The following is a 20,703-nucleotide window of genomic DNA, read 5'->3' on the forward strand; positions in this document are numbered from 1 at the left end:
GACTTATATCCTTTATTGCTCCCAAAGTGTTCTTCTCTCCCCGGAGCCAGAGGGGTAAGAATTTGGGTTGATTACCCACTCTTACAATGTTAGAAAGCAAAGGGCACAGATTTGGTGTTTGGCAGGAAACTTGGTGTCAGCACCTGGGCAAACGATGATCCCCTAAAACCTAGGTTTGTTTTTTTGTGGTTTTTTTTTTTGGTTTTGGTTTTATTTTCTTGAAATACACATAGCTGTTTATTTTCTCCTTTCTTTATGTTCTATGTATTTCTCAATCTTCTCTTTCCTTCTTTGGTCCTTCTGTCACCCGCCACCTAATGCTATATTCTGGGCAGTTTTCCAGGCCTAGTGTCCCTTGCTATTCTTCTCTCTCGTTGTTGTCCTATCCTAAGACCTAGTTTTAGATTTGACCTCTTGTCCTTTCACCAAGATCAAATAAAGTGTTAAGTGGGGATTTTTTTTACATTTTTCAGGATCTTTGGAAGCTCCCCAAGTTATTTTCGCCAGATCCAAACCCTTGCCCACACAATCTGGAGCCCTTGCTACAGTTATAGGACAGAGAAAATCAAAGTCGGTGAAGTCAGGGCCAATTTAAGGTAACAGTAAGAATAAGAGCATATTTTTTAAGGATAACTTGCTGACTTTATATCACAGCAAGAGGCTTAATAGCTATCAAGAGAAGTGATAGTTTCTCAGAATGACAAAGAAATTGGCATTTTATAAAACCAGAGCTCAGAAGGACTCCAAAGTGTGGGTCAAAGTTAAGCTACCGTTAGCTTGCTTCTGTACTGGCCTACCAGTAGGTGGCGCTGTGGCAGTAAGAAATTTCCTTACTATTATGGAGGCTTTTGTTTAAAAATATGGGGACATTGAAGCCAATCAAAGAAAGAAACTAAAACCATGATTGAGTTATCACAGGTAAAGAGTAACAGAATACATTGGAAAACATGATATTTGAAGGTCAAATTGCAATAGCCTCTAAAGAGAATGAATATTGTTAAAGATACTTTTTATTAAAGAAGGCTTTTAGATTAGAGTTGTGTAGTTTGTGAACTGGACTTCCAAATAATGGGAGGCAGGAAGGAACAAAATTTTTTTAAAAAGGTTTTTTTGGTGAAGTCGATTAATTAATTATGCTTTCTTCTGAGTTAAGATAAGCATATGCTGTAATTGGCAGCCAAACAAACTGTAAACCCCAGTCTACCACCCACCCGTAAAAATCTCCAACACTGAAGGGTTGGCCTGACTTGATCTTGTGAGGCTGTACCCACACCACCAGCGCTGCCCCACAGTGTTTTGTTCCCAGCCATGGCCTTCAGAACTTTCCAGAAAATTCTATGAAACCACAAGGTTTTGATGATTCCTTTCCTCTTTGCTCTACCGTACACACTAAAGCATTAAAGGCACACCTGCTATGAGCTTAATACCCTTCTTACCTCTAGGGGAATACTTACAAACTTACTTGAGAAGCATTATTCATCAAAATACCCCAGGAGAGCAAAGGAGGGAGGAAAATTATTTACCCACCACAGGATTCATTTACATTGGATCAGAAAGCTTCAAATATCTTTCCCCAGCCCATCTGAACTCTTTCCAAAAAGGAATGAGAAGAGAGAAAGGAACACCAAATCCATGGCTTGGTCATCTACCAAAATGTACCAGAGAAACTGAAAACAACCAGAGTTCTATTGGTAATACTTCACCAATGGTCCTTTATTCTGATACGAAGCAGCCTATCCAGTGATGAACAACTAATAGAATATAGAAAACTAAAGTGAGAAGGTCCATATTTCCTTGAGGAGACTGGCAGCCAGAAGAATGAATGTGACACCAAGCTCCAAACTAAACCAATGACCTGCCAAGAAGTACTAATATCCATCAGTTTCCAGGACTGTGAGACTTGGACCTGCCACAGTTGTAATATCACTTTCCTTGAACCTATTTCACTAATATCCCTTACAATCCACCCAGAACATTACATGGCAAAATAGGATCATCAGCAAAGAAGCCTTGGGAAAGAGCCCATCTCTCAACACTTAAATCTGTTGCAAACACAGCCCTGCGGAGCCTGAGCTGCACATAAGCTAGGGATAGGTGATGCTGTACTTTGTAATTAGCTGAGGTGGTGAGACCTCATGCCAAGTGTGTATGGACTCAGAAAACAGAGTGGGTCAGAGGGCCTCTGAAGGATCAGCCTCCCATGGTACAGCATAACTGCTGGAAGGCTCCAGAGGCAGCCCATGGCCATCTGCCACCTGCCACCTGCCACCTGCCAGGCTGAATAGGAGAAATAGGTAGTGTACGAAGTGAAGGGAGAGAACCCTAGAGTCCATAGCCCATCACCTGGATGCTTGCTTTCTCCTTGTGAATGGGGTGTAGGCAGAATCACAGCTTGGGCAGAGGTCTCTTCAGCCGCAGTCAAAAATGAATGTTATTACCAGCTGTAACAGTCCTAGAACCCCTTCATATGTGGGTTTAGGGAGGCAGACAGGAGATGAAAAGATTGAAGTGTGTTTGCATAGCATGTTATCTAAGACTGAGAAAGCATCAGTTGTCTTTATCAAAGAATGAGGGAGCCACACCGGAGGATACTGGGGACTAAGACTCTCAAAGATCCCCACTCTGCTGCCCCACGCAAGGGTCGTATTTAAATATATGCACGATTTTGTGTCTTCTTAGATTCTGTAGTGTCTCTTTGGCATCTCTTCATCACAGAGCCAGTTAACTATGTTTCCTGTATTCTTGATGCTTTCCCATTTGGGGCCTTACAGAGCCAGGGAGAGACTGTAGCCCAGAGCCCACCAGAATTATTAACACTAGCCAGTCTTAAGCTGTTTACTCTGCCCTGCCTTGCCTTTTCCAGGGAAATCCCAAATAAGGCTCTGGCCTAGACTTTCTCCTCGCTCCTGTCTTCCGTCTCCTGACCACACTGGTGTTTTGCCCTGTGAGGCCTGTAGTGACCCTCTCTCTGGGACCCTGAGTATCATCAGCTTCTTTCTGCCAAGCCTCGTTCTCATCTCCTCCATAGCCACACTGACTTGACCATACCATACCCAACTCGTACATTCTTAGAACACACGGCAATAGAGAGAGTATCTTTAATGTGCCTTGCAAGGAACCAGGAAAAAATCTGAATCAATTAGGTTTATATCACCAAGTTCTAAGCGACCGGTCACAGCACTCACTTCATGATAGGCTGTATTCTACAAGTGATGTTTTAACAGTATATGGGATGCTAGTCTCAGTCTGGCTGCAGCCACACAAGAAGGATGTGGATCCCTCTACATGGCCAGATCGCCTGGCTGTCAGCCATTGAAATTTCATGCTTTCCTGTCCTGAGGCCTCTTTCTTTTCAGTTAGTAACTTTCTACGTTCAGAAACAAAACTCAAGCATAGCAGAACAACCTGGTTAGAAGTGGGGGAGGAAACAACCTGGCTTTCAGTTTGGAGGAAGTAGGGGGATACTTCTAAGATCCCACCCAAAGGGGGATCGTTTGCCTTAAAGAAAACCAGGGAACTCTATTTCTGAAATAGATTAAGAAGTGGACCACTGAGAGAGATAACATCAGAAAATTGATATCGTCTCTTGCTGAGCTGGCAAACTCCCAAGAGAGGAGTGATGATTCTTCAATTGTTAACAATTACTACTTTGTTATGAAGAGCAGTGGAAAGTGCAGTGGCCCCTTTCTCAAATTACATTTATGTTACAGAAGCACACACACACCCACTGGAAAAAATGCTTGGCACCCTGGGTGGTTAGACTTGTGCCTACCACCCCAGCTTGTAGCAGATTCGTATTGTCCTGTGTAATATCCATTCACTTTGGGTGGAAAAGGATCCTGTTTATTCTTGTATTCCTGAACTGGGCAGGTAACCAGCATAACATTGCCTTACTTTGTGAGTTTTTATACTTATCACTACAAGTTATCAGTCTATACTCTGTGGATGTGTGGAACCCACACATCTTGCTTCTGGTTTCAAAGAAATGCTTGTTATAGGCACATACCTTTGCTTTACCATCCTTATATCCTCAGGTCATAATTGCTCCTAAAAGTTCTAAAGAAAGAAAATGGCATGCTAAGCCATGCCTGTCTTTGGAAAAAGCAAGCTTTGTACATGGAAATATTTACAACTCTGCTTGCCCGATCTGTAGAATTTACTGGGCCCCAAAGTGTGTGGGTGGGTAACTGTAGGGCGTGGAGAACGGTGGCTTGAAGTGTATTGCTCCGTTGGCATGACAGGCATTGACATTTAGTCTTTCAAATTATAATTATAAAGGAAAAGACTCTGCTTCTCTTGTCCTCTGAATGAAGAGCACCGCCAGTAAACGTAAAACAATAGTCTCTTATACCTTCTTTGTGTACTCCTCTTTCGAACATGCTGGCGTTTCCATTCGGAACTCCCGTAGGTATCAGGAGCTCTCTTCTCTTGAAACCTAGAGCCAAGTTAAGTAGTTGTCTGCTTCCAGAGAGGAACAGCTTGAATGTGCGGCATGTCCCCTTAGCTATATGGGTAAAACATAGCATGTATCCCCAGGACAAAAGGAGGACCTAACTTGGAAAACCAACCTGATTGTGAGATGATGAGGTGAATTGAAAGGTCAGCTGGTTAGAAGTTGCTATTTTAGTGTTATTTATTTGTTTATGGTTATCAGGTTAAAAAAAAATCACTCCTTTTTACATTCAATTGGACTAAAAAGTGACTTTGAGGTGTTTTTCCCCCTTTTCATTCACTTCTCATCTGCTTCCCAGGGAAATTAAGACACATTTTTCATGGGACAAACCCAAATGAAGATGTTTTAGAATTTGACAAGCGTTTTGTTTTTTGTTTTTTGTTTTTTAATTTCTTATGGCTGAGCTCAAAATGTATTAGGTAATGAATTGCTTGTAGTTAGTCGGGTATCGGAACATGGCATCTTGAAAACCGCAGCTCTTTTTTAGAAATATGACCCCTCGCTGGCCTTCTGTCTTTAGCCATCCTTGCTGCTATTCTCCAAGATAAATTGCCATTGTGTGTACGTACATGTTCTTACCCTCCTCTTTTACGCAGAGAAGTCGAGTTGTCTCAATAGCCTGTTGATTAATAGAAGAGAGACAGCCTCAGTTCACCTCTGTTAAGGACAGTTAGTGTACACAGGCAGAGCGAACGGTCTCGGGGGGCCAGACCTCATAAAAACCTACAACCTTATTTGGGACAATTAGCAGTGGCTAATCGGTGGCTCAGCAGCGCATCTGTTAGTCCATCCCTGTGCCCAGGTCAGCGGCTGGCTCCCACCACTCTCCCGGGTAGCAAGTCCGCCTTCCTCAGGACCCCACCTCTCTCGGTGGGGTCGTTTCTCTCTCCGTTTGCAGCTTTCAAAGGACAGAATTCGAATCCTTGGCATTCATTCATCCAACAAAGTGCCGCTGGTGTAGAGACCTAAAGGCGGCATGTGCTACCTGCAAACCCGTCCCAGCCTGCCACCAGGACAGCGTGATGATGGGACACAAGCTGCCAGCTTAGGCGTTTCCGGCAGTTTGCTTCAGGCAGCAGGGACAACATACTTTCCATCACTAGCATAGAGTCTTATAAAACCACATACAGTAAAATAACAAAATATAAAGGGAAAATCAAGGCCAAAAGTCAAGATGTTTCACATTTTTCAAATATAAGACCAAATAAAATGATGATAATCAAGGTTAGATTTGGTTATGAGTCTTCTCTAAGTCAAGACAAAAAGGGAAACATGATACATCAGGGTATATAGTTCTCATTTTCAGAAAGGAGGCCATACTCCAGAGGAAAATTAAGCTTTTTCCTAGCTTTTTTTTTTTTTTTTTAAGATTTTATTTATTTAGTTGAGAGAGAAAGAGTGAGAGAGAGAGTGCAAGAGGGGGTAGGGTCAGAGGGAGAAGCAGACTCCCCGCCGAGCAGGGAGCCCGATATGGGACTCCATCCCGGGACTCCAGGATCATGACCTGAGCCGAAGGCAGTCTCTCAACCAACTGAGCCACCCAGGCGCCCGCTTTTTTTTTTTTTTTTTTAAGATTTTATTTATTTGAGAGAGAGAGAATAAGTGAGGGGGAGGGGCAGAGAGAGAGAGAGAGAGAAACAGACTCCCCACTGAGCAGGAAGCCAGATGCGGGGCTCCATCCCAGGACCCGGAGATCATGACCTGAGCTGAAGGCAGATGCTTAACCGACTGAGCCACCCAGGCGCACCTTCCTAGCTCTTATTCTTTTTTTTTTTTTAATTAACATATAATGTATTATTTGTTTCAGGGGTACCGGTCTGTGATTCATCAGTCTTACACAATTCACAGGGCTCACCATAGCACATACCATCCCCAGTGTCCATCACCCAGCCCCCCCATCCCTCCCACCCCCCCACCCCATCAACCCTCAGTTTGTTTCCTGAGATTAAGAGTCTCGTATGGTTTGTCTCCCTCTCTGGTTTCGTCTTGTTTCATTTTTCCTTCCCTTCCCCTATGATCCTCTATCTTATTTCTCAAATTCCTCATATCATGAGATCATATGATAATTGTCTTTCTCTGATTGACTTATTTCGCTTAGCATAATACCCTCTAGTTCCATCCACGTCATTGCAAATGGCAAGATTTCATTTTTTGATGATGGCTGCATGATATTCCATTGTGTGTGTGTGTGTGTGTATACACACATCTTCTTTATCCATTCATTTGTTGATGGACATCTGGGCTCTTTCCATAGTTTGGCTGTTGTGGACATTGCTGCCTAGCTCTTATTCTAAAAGAAGTATTTCACACGCTTTAGAGAAAGGACACTGAACAAAGCAACAGTGCCCTCACAACACAGCGGTGTGTTTCACGGGGCTACTTCTCGGTGTGAGCTACAGAAAGGCAAAACATGTCAGTTCAAGTCAGTGAAGACAGTTTTCTGAGGGACAAAACCATTATAGTCCAGGTCCCTTTGTGGTCCAATATAATCCAAGGGTAAGATAGTGAATATGTAGAAGGTTGGATAGATTGCATGTGTCTTAGACAATGTTGCAAATAACTTCTCTTGGGTGATTGCTCGGTGAGAGCTAGTTGTGCTCTTAGGCAAGGATGCAGAGGCCTAGTCCTCTACATGGCTCGTTGAAGATGCACGGATGTGCTCTGGAAAGCAGGTGGCAGAGGAAATGTCTTGTGAAAACTGCAGAGCTAAGCCCTGTTCTCACCCATCATGCGGCTGCTCGTTCTCTGTCCCTTTATTCATGTTTAGGCCCCTCTGCCTAGGCATCTCATGCCTGCTTCCCCCCAATAGGGCTAATTCCTATTTGTCCTTCCTCCTTTCTAACCCTAGCCCATTCCCACCCCCAATATGATTTAGATGCTTTTTGACTGTGTTTACTCCTATCTGCTCTGGCATTGACGACACTCTGGTATCTTTCTGTATTACTTGACCATTCCCGGGTTGTAATTCCCTGGAAGGCAAGGAGGAGATCTCACTTGATTCTGAAACCCTGGGGCCTAGCACAGTGCCCAGGCCATAGTAGGGACTTAAAAAACTGATTGAATGGATGAATGAGTGAATTTTCATAGTTCTCCCAACACCTGGAATCCCTGTCCACATAGACAAATCCTTCTTATCCTCTAAAGGTCCAGTTAGGTTTTGTCTTGTCTAATAATCTATATTCGTATAATTAGATTTTATCTTACCATTTTTTAAATCCCTAGAGCACTTACAATTTATGTCACGAAGTTTGGCACCTCATTGTACTTTTGTCATCTTTTATCCTACTTACTCCTTGGGTAAATTGTCTCCAATAAGACCGTAAATTCTGTGACGGCAGGATTACATTACGTTTGGGGAATCCGTAACAACACCCAAAATGCTTCATTACCTTGTAATATCAGCCCTAAAGAAAATAATACATAAAACACATAAACTTTTTCTGAAAAATAATCTATTCCCCCTGTCTTCCTGGCTTTTGCTTAACCTCAAGTTAAAATGCTTTAACCTTAAAGATTTCATAAATAATGCATTTTATTATTAAACAATCATAAAACTCAGAATAACCTTCCTTATAAATTACCTAGTACAGTATTTCTAGCCTATCAATATTATAAAACTATTTCCTTGAAAACAGAAATGTATCCTTCAGATTACAACTTCTTATACACATTCAGAACCTTACTATAAACTCACTTGTTACAAAGCAGAATTCAGTATAAAGATGTTCTACTTTAGACGACATCCAAGGATCTGACTTTAAGGGAACAAAGTCAAAATGAGATTTAGTTTATTTGAAAAACATCCTCCTTCAGCTTTTGTCCCTCTATACCAACTGATCGGGGCTCTTTGACCTTAAAACACAGATCAGGTTTTGTTTTTGCATTGTCTTTTTTATTCTTTTTTTATTTCTTCGTGAATTTTTTAGACTTCTCCTAAATTGTCTGCTACCTGAAACTGGACACCATACTCTAGTCGTAGAGATCCACCTAGTATTATGTGTAGTGTAAGATGTATCCTCATGCTTCTGGAGTTGTATGTTATACTTCATTTATAGTGTACTGTGCTCTCGAAAACAAAAGTTCTCTCAACCCTGACCTCCTACTTTCCCTACTTATTCTTGCTCCAAGTTCAGTGCCATAGTATGGCGTTTTCTAAAAACTTTAAAAATAGAAGTACCGTACAATTATGTATAACCAAAAAGAACTGAAAGCAGGGTCTTGAGTAGATGTTTGTACACTCATGTCCATAGCAGCTTTATTCATAGTAGCCTAAAGGTGGAAGCAACCCACGTGTCCATTAGTGGACAAATGGATAAACAAGATGTGCTATGTACATACAATGGAATAGTATTCAGCCTTTAAAAAGAAAGGAAATTCTGACACACACATTACATCATGGACGAACCTAGAGGATTTATGCTAACTGAAATGAGCCAATCACAGGAAGACAAATGGTGTATAATTCTACTTATTTGAGGTAGTTAGAGGAGTCAAATTCAGAGACAAAGCAGAATGGTTGTTACCAGGAGCTGGCCAGAGGGAGAATGGGGGATTATTTTTCAGTGGGTATAGAGTTTCAGTTTTGTTATTTTGTCTTTCAGTAGGCTCCATGTGGGGCTTGAATTCATGACCCTGAGATCAAGACCTGAGCTGAGATCAAGAGTCAGATGCTTAACCAACTGAGCCACCCAGGTGCCCCCAGAGTTTCAGTTTTTTAAGATGAAAAAAGTTCTGCAGATAGATGGTGCCGATAATTGCACAGTGTGAATGTACTTAATGCCCTGAACTGTCCCCTTAGAAGTGGTTAAGCTGGTAATTTTTCCCTTGTCCCCCACCTCTGGCAACTTTGAACCTGTTCTCTATGTCTATGAGCTTGTTTTAGGGGTTTTTTTTAGATTTCACATGTAAGTGAGATCATAAGGTATATGCCTTTTTCTGTCTGACTTATTTTGCTTTAGTAAAATGCCCTCAAGGTCCATCCATGTTGACAAATGACAAGATTTCATTATTTTTTATGGCTGAATAATACTCTGTTGTGTATATGTACCACGTTTTCTTTATTCATTCATCCATTAACGGACACTTAGATTGTTTATACATTTTGGCTGTTGTAAATAATGCAATGAACAGAGGGTGAACATGCAGTGAATTAATGGTTTTGTTTTCTTTGGGTAAATACACAGAAGTGGAATTCCTGGATCAAATGAAAGTTATATTTTTAATATTTTGAGGAACCTCTGTAAGGTTTTACATAGCGGCCGTACCAGTTTACGTCTCTGCCAGCAGTGCAACGCTTGTTACTTCTTGTCTTTTTGATACTAGCCATTCTGACAGGTGCGAGGTGATATCTCCATGTGGTTTTGATTTGCATTTCCCTGGTCATTAGGAATGTTGAGCACCTTTACCTCTACCTGTTGGCCATTTGTAGGTCTTCTTTGGAAAAATGTCTATTGGGTTCTTCTGCCGTTTTTATTTTAAGTAGGCTCCATGTCCAGCATGGAGCCCAGTGCGGGGCTTGAACTCACGACCCTGAGATCAAGACCTGCGCTGAGATCAAGAGTCAGATGCTTGACTGAGCCACCCAGGTGCCCCTCTTCTGCCATTTTTAATTGGGTTGTTTGTTTTTACTACTGAGTTATATGAGTTCTTTATATATTTTGGATATTAACCCTATATCAGATATATGATTTGCAAATATTTTCTTCCATTTGGCAGGTTGCCTTTTCATTTTGTTGTTTCTTTTACTGTACAGAAGCTTTTTGGTTTGATGTAGTCCCACTTGTTTATTTTTGCTTTTGTTGCCTTTCCTTTGATGTCAAATCCAAAAAATCATCACCAAGACCCATGTTAAGGAGCTTACCACCTACATTTTCTTCTAGAAGTTTTTTGGTTTTAGGTCTTACTTTCAAGTCTTTAATCCATTTTTTGAGTTAATTTTTGTGTCTGGTTGAGATGTAGGGGTCCAATTTCGTTCTTTTATATGTGGCTGTCCAGTTTTTCCAACACCATTTATTGGAGACTGTGCTTTCCCTGTTGTATATTCTTGGCTCCCTTGTCCTAAATTACTTGATCATATATGCATGGGTTTATTTCTGAGTTCTCTCTTCTGTTCTGTTGATCAGTGTGTCTGTTTTTATGCCAATACCATATGTCATACTGTTTTGATTACTATAGCTTTGTAATATAGTTTGAAATCAGGAAGCATAATGCCTCCCTCTTTGTTCTTCTTTGTCAAGATAGGTTTGGCTCTTTGGGGTCTTTTGTGGTTCCATACAAATTTTAGGATTGTTTGTTTTATTTCTGTGAAAAATGCCATTGGAATTTTGATACAGATTATGCTGAATCTGTTGATTGCTTTGTGTAGTATTGACATTTTAACAATATTAATTCTTCTGATCCGTGAGCATGAAATATTTTCCATTTATTTATGTCTTCAGTTTTTTTCATCAATGTCTTAGAGTGTTCAGTGTATAACTCTTTCACCTCCTCAGTTAAATTTATTCCTAAATATTTTATTCTCTTTGATATAATTGTAAATGCAATTATTTTCTTAATTTCTTTTTCTGATAGTTTATTGTTACTGTATAGAAATGCAACAGATTTTTGGATATTGATTTTGTATCCTGAAACTTTACTGAATTCGTTTATTAGTTTTAATAGTTTTCTGGTGGAGTCCTGGAGGTTCTCTATATAATATCATGTCATCTACTAATAGAGACAGTTTTACTTCTTTTCTGATTTGGATGCCTTTTATTTCTTGTGTATGGGTCTCTCTCGGACTTCTAATACCTTGTTGAATAAAAGTGGGGAGGGTGGGCATCCTTGTCTTGTTTTGTTGTTTTTTTTTTTTTGAAGATTTTATTTATTTATTTGAGAGAGAAAGAATGAGAGACAGAGAGCACGAGAGGGAAGAGGGTCAGAGGGAGAAGCAGACCCCCTGCTGAGCAGGGAGCCCGATGCGGGACTCGATCCCGGGACTCCAGGATCATGACCTGAGCTGAAGGCAGTCGCTCAACCAACTGAGGCACCCAGGCGCCCCTTGTCTTGTTCTTGATCTTAAGAGGACAAGCAGTCCCCTCTTTACTATTGAGTATGATGTCAGCTATAGGCTTGTCATATATAGCCTTTATTGTGTTAAGGTGTGTTCCCTCTCTACCCACTTTGTTGAGAGTTTTTATCGTAAATGTATGCTGAATTTTGTCAAATGCTTTCTATGCATCAATTGAGATGATCATATAATTTTTATCCTTCATTTTGTTAATACGGTGTGCCACATTGATCTGCAGATGTTGCTCCATTATTGCATGTGTGGAATAAATCCCACCTGATCATGGTATATGATCTTTTTATTGTGTTGCTGAATTCAGTTTGCTATTATTTTGTTGAGGATTTTTGCATCTACATTCATCAGAGATATTGGCCTGAACTTTTCTTTTGGTAGCCTTGTCTGGTTTTGGTATCAGGGTAATGTTGGCCTCATAAAATGACTTTGAAAGTGTGTAGAAGAGGAGGGAACTCTTCTACATTTTGGAAGAGTTTGGGAGAGATTGGTATTAATTCTTTAAATGTTTGGTGGACTTCATCAGTGAAGCTGCGTGGTCCTGGACTTCTGTATGTTGGAAGGTTTTTGATCACTGACTCAATCTCATTTATGTTATGTGTATTTTACCACAATTTAAAAAAGACTATATTCGAAAAAAAAAAAAAAAAAAGACTATAGATTATGTATGTAATACACCTACTACAGTGTTTGTCACATGATAGGTACTCAGTAAATGGTAGTTCTTACTATTTGTCACAATTCAAAGCACATGGTATCATTAGTTCCCATTATGATCTTTGAGGTCATATTGTTGTTAAACAATGTCAAAAGTTAGGTCCCTTAGAAAGTAAACTCTAAGATGGAGATTAGTGTGCAAGAGGTTTATTAAGGGGTGCTCCTGGATCAATTCCTACAGAAGGGAAGGGAATGGAAGGAAATGGGATTGGACAACGGGAGAAGTTGGGCTGTGGCACAGCGACAAGGAAGGTGTCAGTTGGTGCCACAGGGAGTATAAAGCCAGCCTGTCGGAGCTGCGAGTTGTGGTGAGGTAGCTGGGATACCGCTTTTGTACGTACTTTATGTTGATCCATCATTAGATACGTGCTGCCTGGGAAGAGGACGTGCCCTTGAGAACTAAAACTCATGTTTCCGTGGCTCCTCGTCCGTTCAGACTTATCTCCAGTCCTCTGAATTGAATAAAATTTCCCATGCTGTCAGTCATCTCGGTGAGGAAAGAATCAGGGAATTTTCAGCTGTGGCTACAGTAGTGCTTTTCAAACCGTCCATATTGGAGCGCTAGTTATTTTCCTTTCCAGGCCTGCATGGACTGGTACTTTTATAAAATACACTAAAAATAAATTACTAAAGAAACTAAATAAGAAGGGAATACATCTAACACACAAGCTCAAATTCATTATTATTAGATTCACTAGGCATAAAATTGCTGGCCATTTTCAATAACAGGCTGTAACTGCCTACCTTCAAATTCTAAATTTATCTCATTGTAGACTACTAACCAAGAGTTCTCAGGCTGGTACCAATCCGGGACTCCACTCTAAATAGTCCTGGGTTATAGGACTTTTGCAAAACATTGTTGGTGTCCTTCCTAGCTGACATTGGCCATATATACATTGGGTTAAGTGAATGTTGTGCTTCAACCTCGAGACCTGATCTTTGCTGTAATGGGGGAATCCGTAGTTCTCTTCAAGTCTGGCCCGAATCCAGGAATACCATGACCACAGGTTCCAGGTATAAATAGTTCTGAGGCTATTCCTTACTCATGTTTTCATCTGCTTCCTCCTAGAGTCAATTACATAAATGAGGAAAAAGATGGAGTTTATAAGGATCTAATGGATGAAAGGGACAAAGACCGTTTTCTTGTTTTGTTGACCATTAGGCTGCTCCTGTTTCTGACAGTAGGATAACTGACTCATCTCTCAGCATCATCCTCTCAGGACATTTGGTGTCGGGATAGGGAGATAAGAGAACAGGGAAAGGAGGTTTGCGAAGTAGAGTATAACCTTCAGGAAAGAGGTACTAGTAAAAACAAAGGAGCCTTGATATAGTCAAAGAGTTTATCAAGCTTTATCATCTTATTCAGGGAGTTCAACCTAAGCCCATGGTTGTAGCTTTGGTTGATCTATGAATCCCCTGCATTTGTGCCTTTATTCAAGAGGATGCTCAGAGTGACCCCAAAACTAAAAGTGACTTAACTCTCTAGTTTGAAACAGAGATTCGGTTTCCCTACTTGCAAGGAGTCAAGTCACCAAACATTCTCATTTGGACCTACTGTACTAGCTTTTCGCCACATCAACCCTCACCATCCCTGCTCTCTCTTTCTGTTCTCCACATCACTGTGTACTGAACTTTTCAAAATGCAAACTATCTGTTTCTGACACACACACCACTTATTAAAGCCCTTCAGAAAAGCTGACCATTACTCTTAAGATAAAGATAAAACTAGATAAGAGGTCTCACATGGCCTGCCTACCTTTCATCTTGACGTCACACCACCTTCCCTCCATGCTTTCTCCACACTAGCCATCCTGGCCATCTCTGACCTCCCCCCCCCCCCCACCATCCCTTGGGTCCACAGAGCTTCTGCAGATGCTGTTTCACCCCTCAGGCTCTTCTCCCACCCTTGGGTGCATTTGCTTTCTCTGGCCTCTCTGCCAGGACATGTCCCCGTTACAGAGACCTGTAATGTAGCATTTGTTACAGTTCCTTGTGATTTTCCATTAGTGTCTGTCTTCCTCACTAGACTATGTCAGTGTTACTCACCTTCCTACGCCCCGGGTGAAACAGAAAACCAGGTGTAGAGCAGGCCTGCCGTAGGTATTTATGGTTGAGTGAGTTAGCAGTTCTCTTCCTCACTTAGAGAAAACGAAGGTGCAGAGACTAGGAAACAGCTTCAGTCCACATAATTGACGGTTGGAGAAGCTGGGTTTGAACCCAAATATGACTTCAAAGCCCTTGCTCTTCACTAGTATAATAACAGCGACAATGGTCATTTTACCAAGCACTTGTTATATGCCAGGGGCTGTGTTAAGCATTGTGGCTCTGTCACATTTCATCTTCTCAACCCTACAAAAGAAGGTGGCTTTTCTGTCTAGTTTGCATATGAGCAAACTAAAACTGAGAGAAGTGAAGTACCTTGTCCAAGCCACACAGTCAATGGTGGAGCTGAAATCCAAAGCCAGACAGCTTTATTTCCAGAACTTACTGAGCTGCCTTGTCATATCAAAATGCTAGGCCCCTCAAGATGATTTCATGTTTCCAGCTTCTTTTCCGAACGGAGCTAGGTGGCTGGTAGCCCAACCCTCCAGCCTGAATCTCTCTGAAGTGTCTGATGGTTACCTCCAATCGCTCAGTTAGGGGGATTCCTGGTAGGTGGTGTGGAGGCATATGTGGGCAAGGTGGGCTTGCCTTTCCTCCAACCATTTCACATTCCTTCTTTGGATGGAGCCAGACCTGGGAAGGGGGAGGATAAGGATCAAGGTGGGCTTGTGCCTCCACTCCCACTGATAGGAGGGCTGGGGAAGGTGATAAGCTTTCCCACACCTCCTGCAAAATCTCCGAAGGGGCAGCAGTTCTGACTGGCAGAGGGAACTTAGATGGGAATGGAGCAACAAACCTGTGCAGCAGGAGGGGAGTGAAGGTGGGAGGTGGGAGGGCTGGGGGGGTGGGGAAGAGAGAGGACAGAAGAGCTTTCCCTTCAGATAACAGAAACTCAAAACATCAGTGCCTTAAATAAGTGAAGGATTTATTTTTTTTTACATGTCAGGAAGTTCAGAGACAGCTAGCCCAGCTCTTCAGAGACCTAATGGAGGAGCTGGGCTCCTCTCTTCCGCTCGACCAACCCTAAAGCATTGGTGTTTTTTGTTTTTTGTTTTTTGTTTTTTTGGTCACAGGGTGGTTCCTTTTGCTACTGGCACTGCGTCCATGTTCCAGGCGAGAAGGGGGGTTGGGAGGAAGGGCAAAAGACAGGTGCCAGCTAAATCTGCCCAGTTTAAAAAAAGCTTCCTTGGAAGCCCAGCAGTTCCAACTAATACATCACTGGCCAGCCCTGGACCCCAGGCCCACTTCTCCTAGCAACAAACGAGTCTGGAGAGGTAGTCTTTTGGCTGGGCACACTGCCTCCCCAAGCAAACTGAGCTTCTCTTATTGAGGGATAAAGGGAGAATGGGTGTTGAGAAACATCCACCAGTTTCTGTCACAACACGTTTTCTTTCCATAGTCTCCTCCCCTGCTGGATGGAATCCATCACCTTTCTCCAGCCCTTCTTCACCAGCTTCTTGACTCTGCTGAGAGGAACACCATTCCTTAACCCTAGTTTGCCCTAGAGCTTGATCTTAGTACGTGGGGGCTGGGGGTACCGGATACCTGGAGGTTTCAGGAACACAAGACAGTCCCTATCTTCCTGGAAGAAAGGTCATTAAAGAGAGGAGGATGGAAAAAAAATGAGCCATAGAGAAAAAAAAAAGAACCCTATAAATGTGTTTCTTAATTAAAATGATAAATTTGCTCTAAGCATAGTATAAATTTACAGTATAGCACATTCGTTTGCATGAACTATTCACTATTTGCTCTTGATTGTTCTGTAGCAGAATGATTATGTATACTCAAATTATGCAGGTTAACCTTGTTGTAAGTTTAACTTTATTACAATACTAAATTCTTTTCATGTGTGTTGTCTTCCTAAGGTTTTGCTCACAGTACAGCTGCTTCAGAAACTGAGAGAGCTTATTAATGACCCCTGTTTCATTTAAAGAAAAGCTTCCTTGTACTTCAGGTCTTTGCTGAGATTCTCCAAAAAGAATACAGCTGGAGCCTGGTAGTAATGAGTCAGAGAATTTTAAACAGGATGTAAAACTAGCAATAAATAACAAAGCTATAAATACAAATAAAGTAATCAAGACAGTGTGGCATAGGACAGATCAATGGACTGGAATTGAGTGTCCAAAAATAAATGCACACGTGCATGGCCAGTTGCTTTTCCACAAAGGTGCCGAGAAGAGAGAATGGTCTTTTCAACTTATGGTTGAAGAGACTGGTGGTACTGGAACAATTGGTTATCCACATGCAAAAGAATGAAGTGGGGTTCCTTCCTCATACCATACACAAAATGAACTCAAAATTGATAAAAGATCTCAATGTAAGGGCTAAAACTATAAAATTCCTGGAAGAAACATAGGAGTAAATCTTCAAGTCCTTGGATTAGGCAACAATTTCTTAGATACGACATCAAAAAGCACAAGCAACAACAATTAAATGGGTGTCGGACATCATCAAAATTCAAAAATCATGTGCTTCAAAAGGTGCCACCAAGGCGTCACAATTCCGGACTTCCAGCTCTATTACAAAGCTGTCATCATACAGCATGGTAGTGGCACAAAAACAGACACATAGGTCAACGGGACAGAGTAGAGAGCCCAGAAATGGACCCTCAACTCTATGGTCAACTAATCTTCGACAAAGCAGGAAAGAATGTCCAATGGAAAAAAGAGAGTCTCTTCAACAAATGGTGTTGGGAAAATTGGACAAACACATGCAGAAGAGTGAAACCGGACCATTTTCTTACACCACACACAAAAATAAACTCAAAATGGATGAAAGATCTAAAGGTGAGACAGGAATCCATCAGAATCCTAGAGGAGAACACAGGTAGCAACCTCTTTGGCCTTGGCTGCAGGAATTTCTTGCTAGACATGTCTCCAAAGACAAGGCAAACAAAGGCAAAAATGAACTGTCAGGACTTCCTCAAGATAAAAAGCTTTTGCACAGTAAAGGAAACAGTCTATAAAACCAAAAGACAACCGACAGAATGGGAGAAGATATTTGCAAATGACATATCAGGTAAAGGGCTAGTATCCAAAATCTATAAAGAACTTATCAAACTCAACACCCAAAGAACAAATAATCCAGTCAAGAAATGGGTAGAAGACATGAACAGACATTTTTCCAAAGAAGACATACGAATGGCCAACAGATACATGAAAAAAGGCTCAACATCACTCGGCATCAGGGAAATACAAATCAAAACCTCAATGAGATACCACCTCACACCAGTCAGAATGGCTAAAATTAACAAGTCAGGAAACAACAAATGTTGGCGAGGATGTGGAGAAAGGGGAACCCTCTTACACTGTTGGTGGGAATGCAAACTGGTGCAGCCACTCTGGAAAACAGCATGGAGGTTCCTCAAAAAGTTAAAAATAGAGCTACCCTATGACCCAGCAATTACACTACTAGGGATTTACCCCAAAGATACAAATGTAGTGATCTGAAGGGGCACCTGCACCCCAATGTTTATAGCAACAATGTCCGCAATAGCCAAACTATGGCAAGAGCCCAGATGTCCATTGACAGCTGAATGGATAAAGAAGATCTGGTGTATGTGTGTATATATATATACACACATATATATATACACACAATGGAATACTACTCAACCATCAAAAAAAAAAAAAGAAATCTTGCCATTTGCAATGACGTGGATGGAGAGTATTATGCTAAGTGAAGTAAGTCAGTCAGAGAAAGACAATTATCATTTGATTTCACTCATACGTGGAATTTAAGAAACAAAACAAGAGCATAGGGGAAGGGAGGGAAAAATAAAACAAGACTAAATCAGAGAGGGAGACAAATCATAAGAGACTCTTAATCATAGGAAACCAACTGAGGGTTGCTGGAGGGGAAGGTGGTGGGGGTATGGGGTAACTGGGTGATGGGCATTAATGAGGGCACTTGATGTAATGAGCACTGGGTGTTACATGAGACTGATAAATCACTGAACTCTACCTCTGAAACTAATAATACACTATATGTTAATTAATTGAATTTAAATAAAATAAAATTTAAAAAAAGGTGCCATCAAGAAAGTGAAAAGACAGCCTATCAAATAAAATATTTGCAAGTTATATATCTGGCAAGGGACTTAACTCCAGAATATGTACATATCTCATACAGCTCAACATAAAAAGACAGATAACCCTATTTAAAAAAATGAGCAAAGCATTTGGACATTCCTCCAAAGAAGATATACAAATGGACAATAAGCACCTGAAAAGCTGCATCATTAGGCATTAGGGAAACTCAAATAAGAACCCCAGCGAAATGCCACTTCATACCCACTAGCTGGTTGTAATCAAGACAGATAACCAGTAAGTGTCGTTGAGGATATGGAGACTGGAACTCTCATGCTTTGCTGGTGGGAACGTAAGATGGTACAACAGCTTTGGAAAGAGACTGGCAGTGTCTCAAACAGTTAAACATAGAGTTACCATATGGCCCAGCTGTTTGACTCCTAAATGTATATCTAGGAGAAATGAAAACACTGTCTACATGAAAACTGTACATGGGGTGCCTGGCTGGCTCAATCAGTAGAGCATGTGACTCTTGATCTAAGGGTTGTGAGTTAAAGCCCCACATTGGGTGTCGAGCCTACTTAAAAAAAAAAAAAAAAAAAACTTCTCCCTCTCCCTGCCCCCCCCCGTGCTCCCCACTTGTGCTCTCTCTTGCTCTTTCTCTCAAATAAATAAATAAAATCTTAAAAACTGTACATGAGTATTCCTAGCAGCATTCCTCAACAGCCAAAATGTGGAAACAACCTAAACATCTATCAGATAATGAATGGATAAACTGTGGTATATCCATGCAAAGAATACTATTCAGCCATCAAAAAGAATGAAGTACTGATACAGGCTACAACATGGATGGACCTTGGAAATGTAAAGCCATCACATATTGACTGATTCTGTTTATGTGAAATGTCCAGAAGAGGCAAATCCATAGAGACAGAAAGTATATGGTTGCCTAGGGCTAGGTGGGGAGAAGAGGGTTTGGGGAGTGGCTGCCAATAGGCATAGGGGTTTCTTTTTGGGGTAATCACAATATTCTAAAATTAGATTGTGGTGATGGTTACACTAAAGACCCCTGAGCTATACGTTTGAAGTGTGCGAATTTTATTAGTATGTGAAATAGATCTCAAATCTTAGAAAAGGTAATAGTTGATATCTAAAAGGTAAAAAGACAAAAAGCCTTCAGTGTAAGCAGTCAAATTGTATTTACTTTTTAGATAACCAGATTTTTAGTAAGTGCTTATTTAGTGCCTGCAGTTCATTATGTCGGCAAATGTTTGTCCCCTTTGTAGGGGTGTGCTGTAGGGTCATGAGCAGAAAGATGCCTGCGCCCAGCTTTGCCCCTGGTCTTTGTGCCTGGGGGATAGCAGCTGTCCCTGGGCCTGGCCTCTTTTGCTTTTTTCCCCGTTTGGGAAGGTGTCAGGCTCCAGAGCATTTCTGTGGCTTTAGTCAGCGCAGAGCAAGGGGGACCTTAACTATAGTTTCAGAGCCTTAAGCTTCCCCTCGTGCTCCAAATCCAAAACAGAGCAGCTGAGAATGGGGCTAGCGAGGCCGCCAATTGCTTCAGTCCCATTGTTAATCCCCCTAATTCTGCCATCCACCAGCACCGCTCCCTCCACACTGTCATGTTGCCCGCTTGTGATAGGAGGGAACAAGTGGTTTGGCTTTGAAAGGTGATTCTTCGAGACACCTCAAGTGACCCAGCCCCTGGCTTGCCGGGATGCTCTTGACATTCGTTGCCATGGGGCACCGGAAGTCTCTGGCCAAAGCACACTTGCCAGTCAAGCCCGGCCTGAAGAGACAGTAACCTCTCCTGACTCCCCTGAGATCCTGGCCTAGCTAGCAGGCTTGTCAGGGAGAGCATTTCATTGCTAGGCGCGGACAGTGAGAAACTTCCAGTGCCTTTTGGCTCTTAGAGAAGCGTTCATGGTCTGGCATTCAGATTATTAAATCACTTGACAGCATGGCCCAGTTGGCGTGGTGATAATTATGTATATGATACACTGTATTTTTCCTTTGCTCTGTCATTACCTGGTCAGGATGTTACAGCTCATTTAAAATTTCATCCATCTTGGGGGCACCTGACCGGCTCAGTCGGTAGGGCATGCCACTCTTGTTCTCGGGGTTGTGAGTTCAAGCCCCACATTGGGTGCGGAGATCACTTGAGAAAAAAAACTTAAAAATCTTTAAAAAATAAAAAGAATAATAAAATTTCATCTATTTCTTTCACAAACCCTGGATTTTATGCCCCCTCCAAAAATGAGTCATTTTTCAGTCTATATGTACTTTTTTCACAGAGCCCTAGAACTAAACTCATTCTAATTTCTCTCTGTTCCCAAATTGATGAA

At 41.5% G+C, this 20,703-nt stretch overlaps 1 protein-coding gene across 9 annotated transcripts in view; it reads left to right on the plus strand.

Moving 5' to 3' along the window:
- Window positions 1-20,703, plus strand: part of TTLL5 (tubulin tyrosine ligase like 5) — a 275,259-nt gene that overhangs the window by 232,885 nt on the left and 21,671 nt on the right. The window contains exon 34 of one of the 9 annotated variants that reach the window (XM_064571391.1): window positions 16,199-20,177. The exons of the other annotated variants lie outside the window; for them this stretch is intronic. Within the exon in view, the coding sequence (XP_064427461.1) occupies window positions 16,199-16,245 (47 nt within the window). The 3' untranslated portion in view covers window positions 16,246-20,177. Of the gene's footprint in view, window positions 1-16,198; window positions 20,178-20,703 lie in introns of those variants that run through there. 9 annotated transcript variants of the gene reach the window in all.

This window comes from Mirounga angustirostris, unplaced genomic scaffold (genome assembly GCF_029215605.1).
Source record: "Mirounga angustirostris isolate CCGP_5_RB_7025 unplaced genomic scaffold, mMirAng1.0.hap1 SCAF_9, whole genome shotgun sequence".
NCBI classification, from domain to species: domain Eukaryota; kingdom Metazoa; phylum Chordata; class Mammalia; order Carnivora; family Phocidae; genus Mirounga; species Mirounga angustirostris.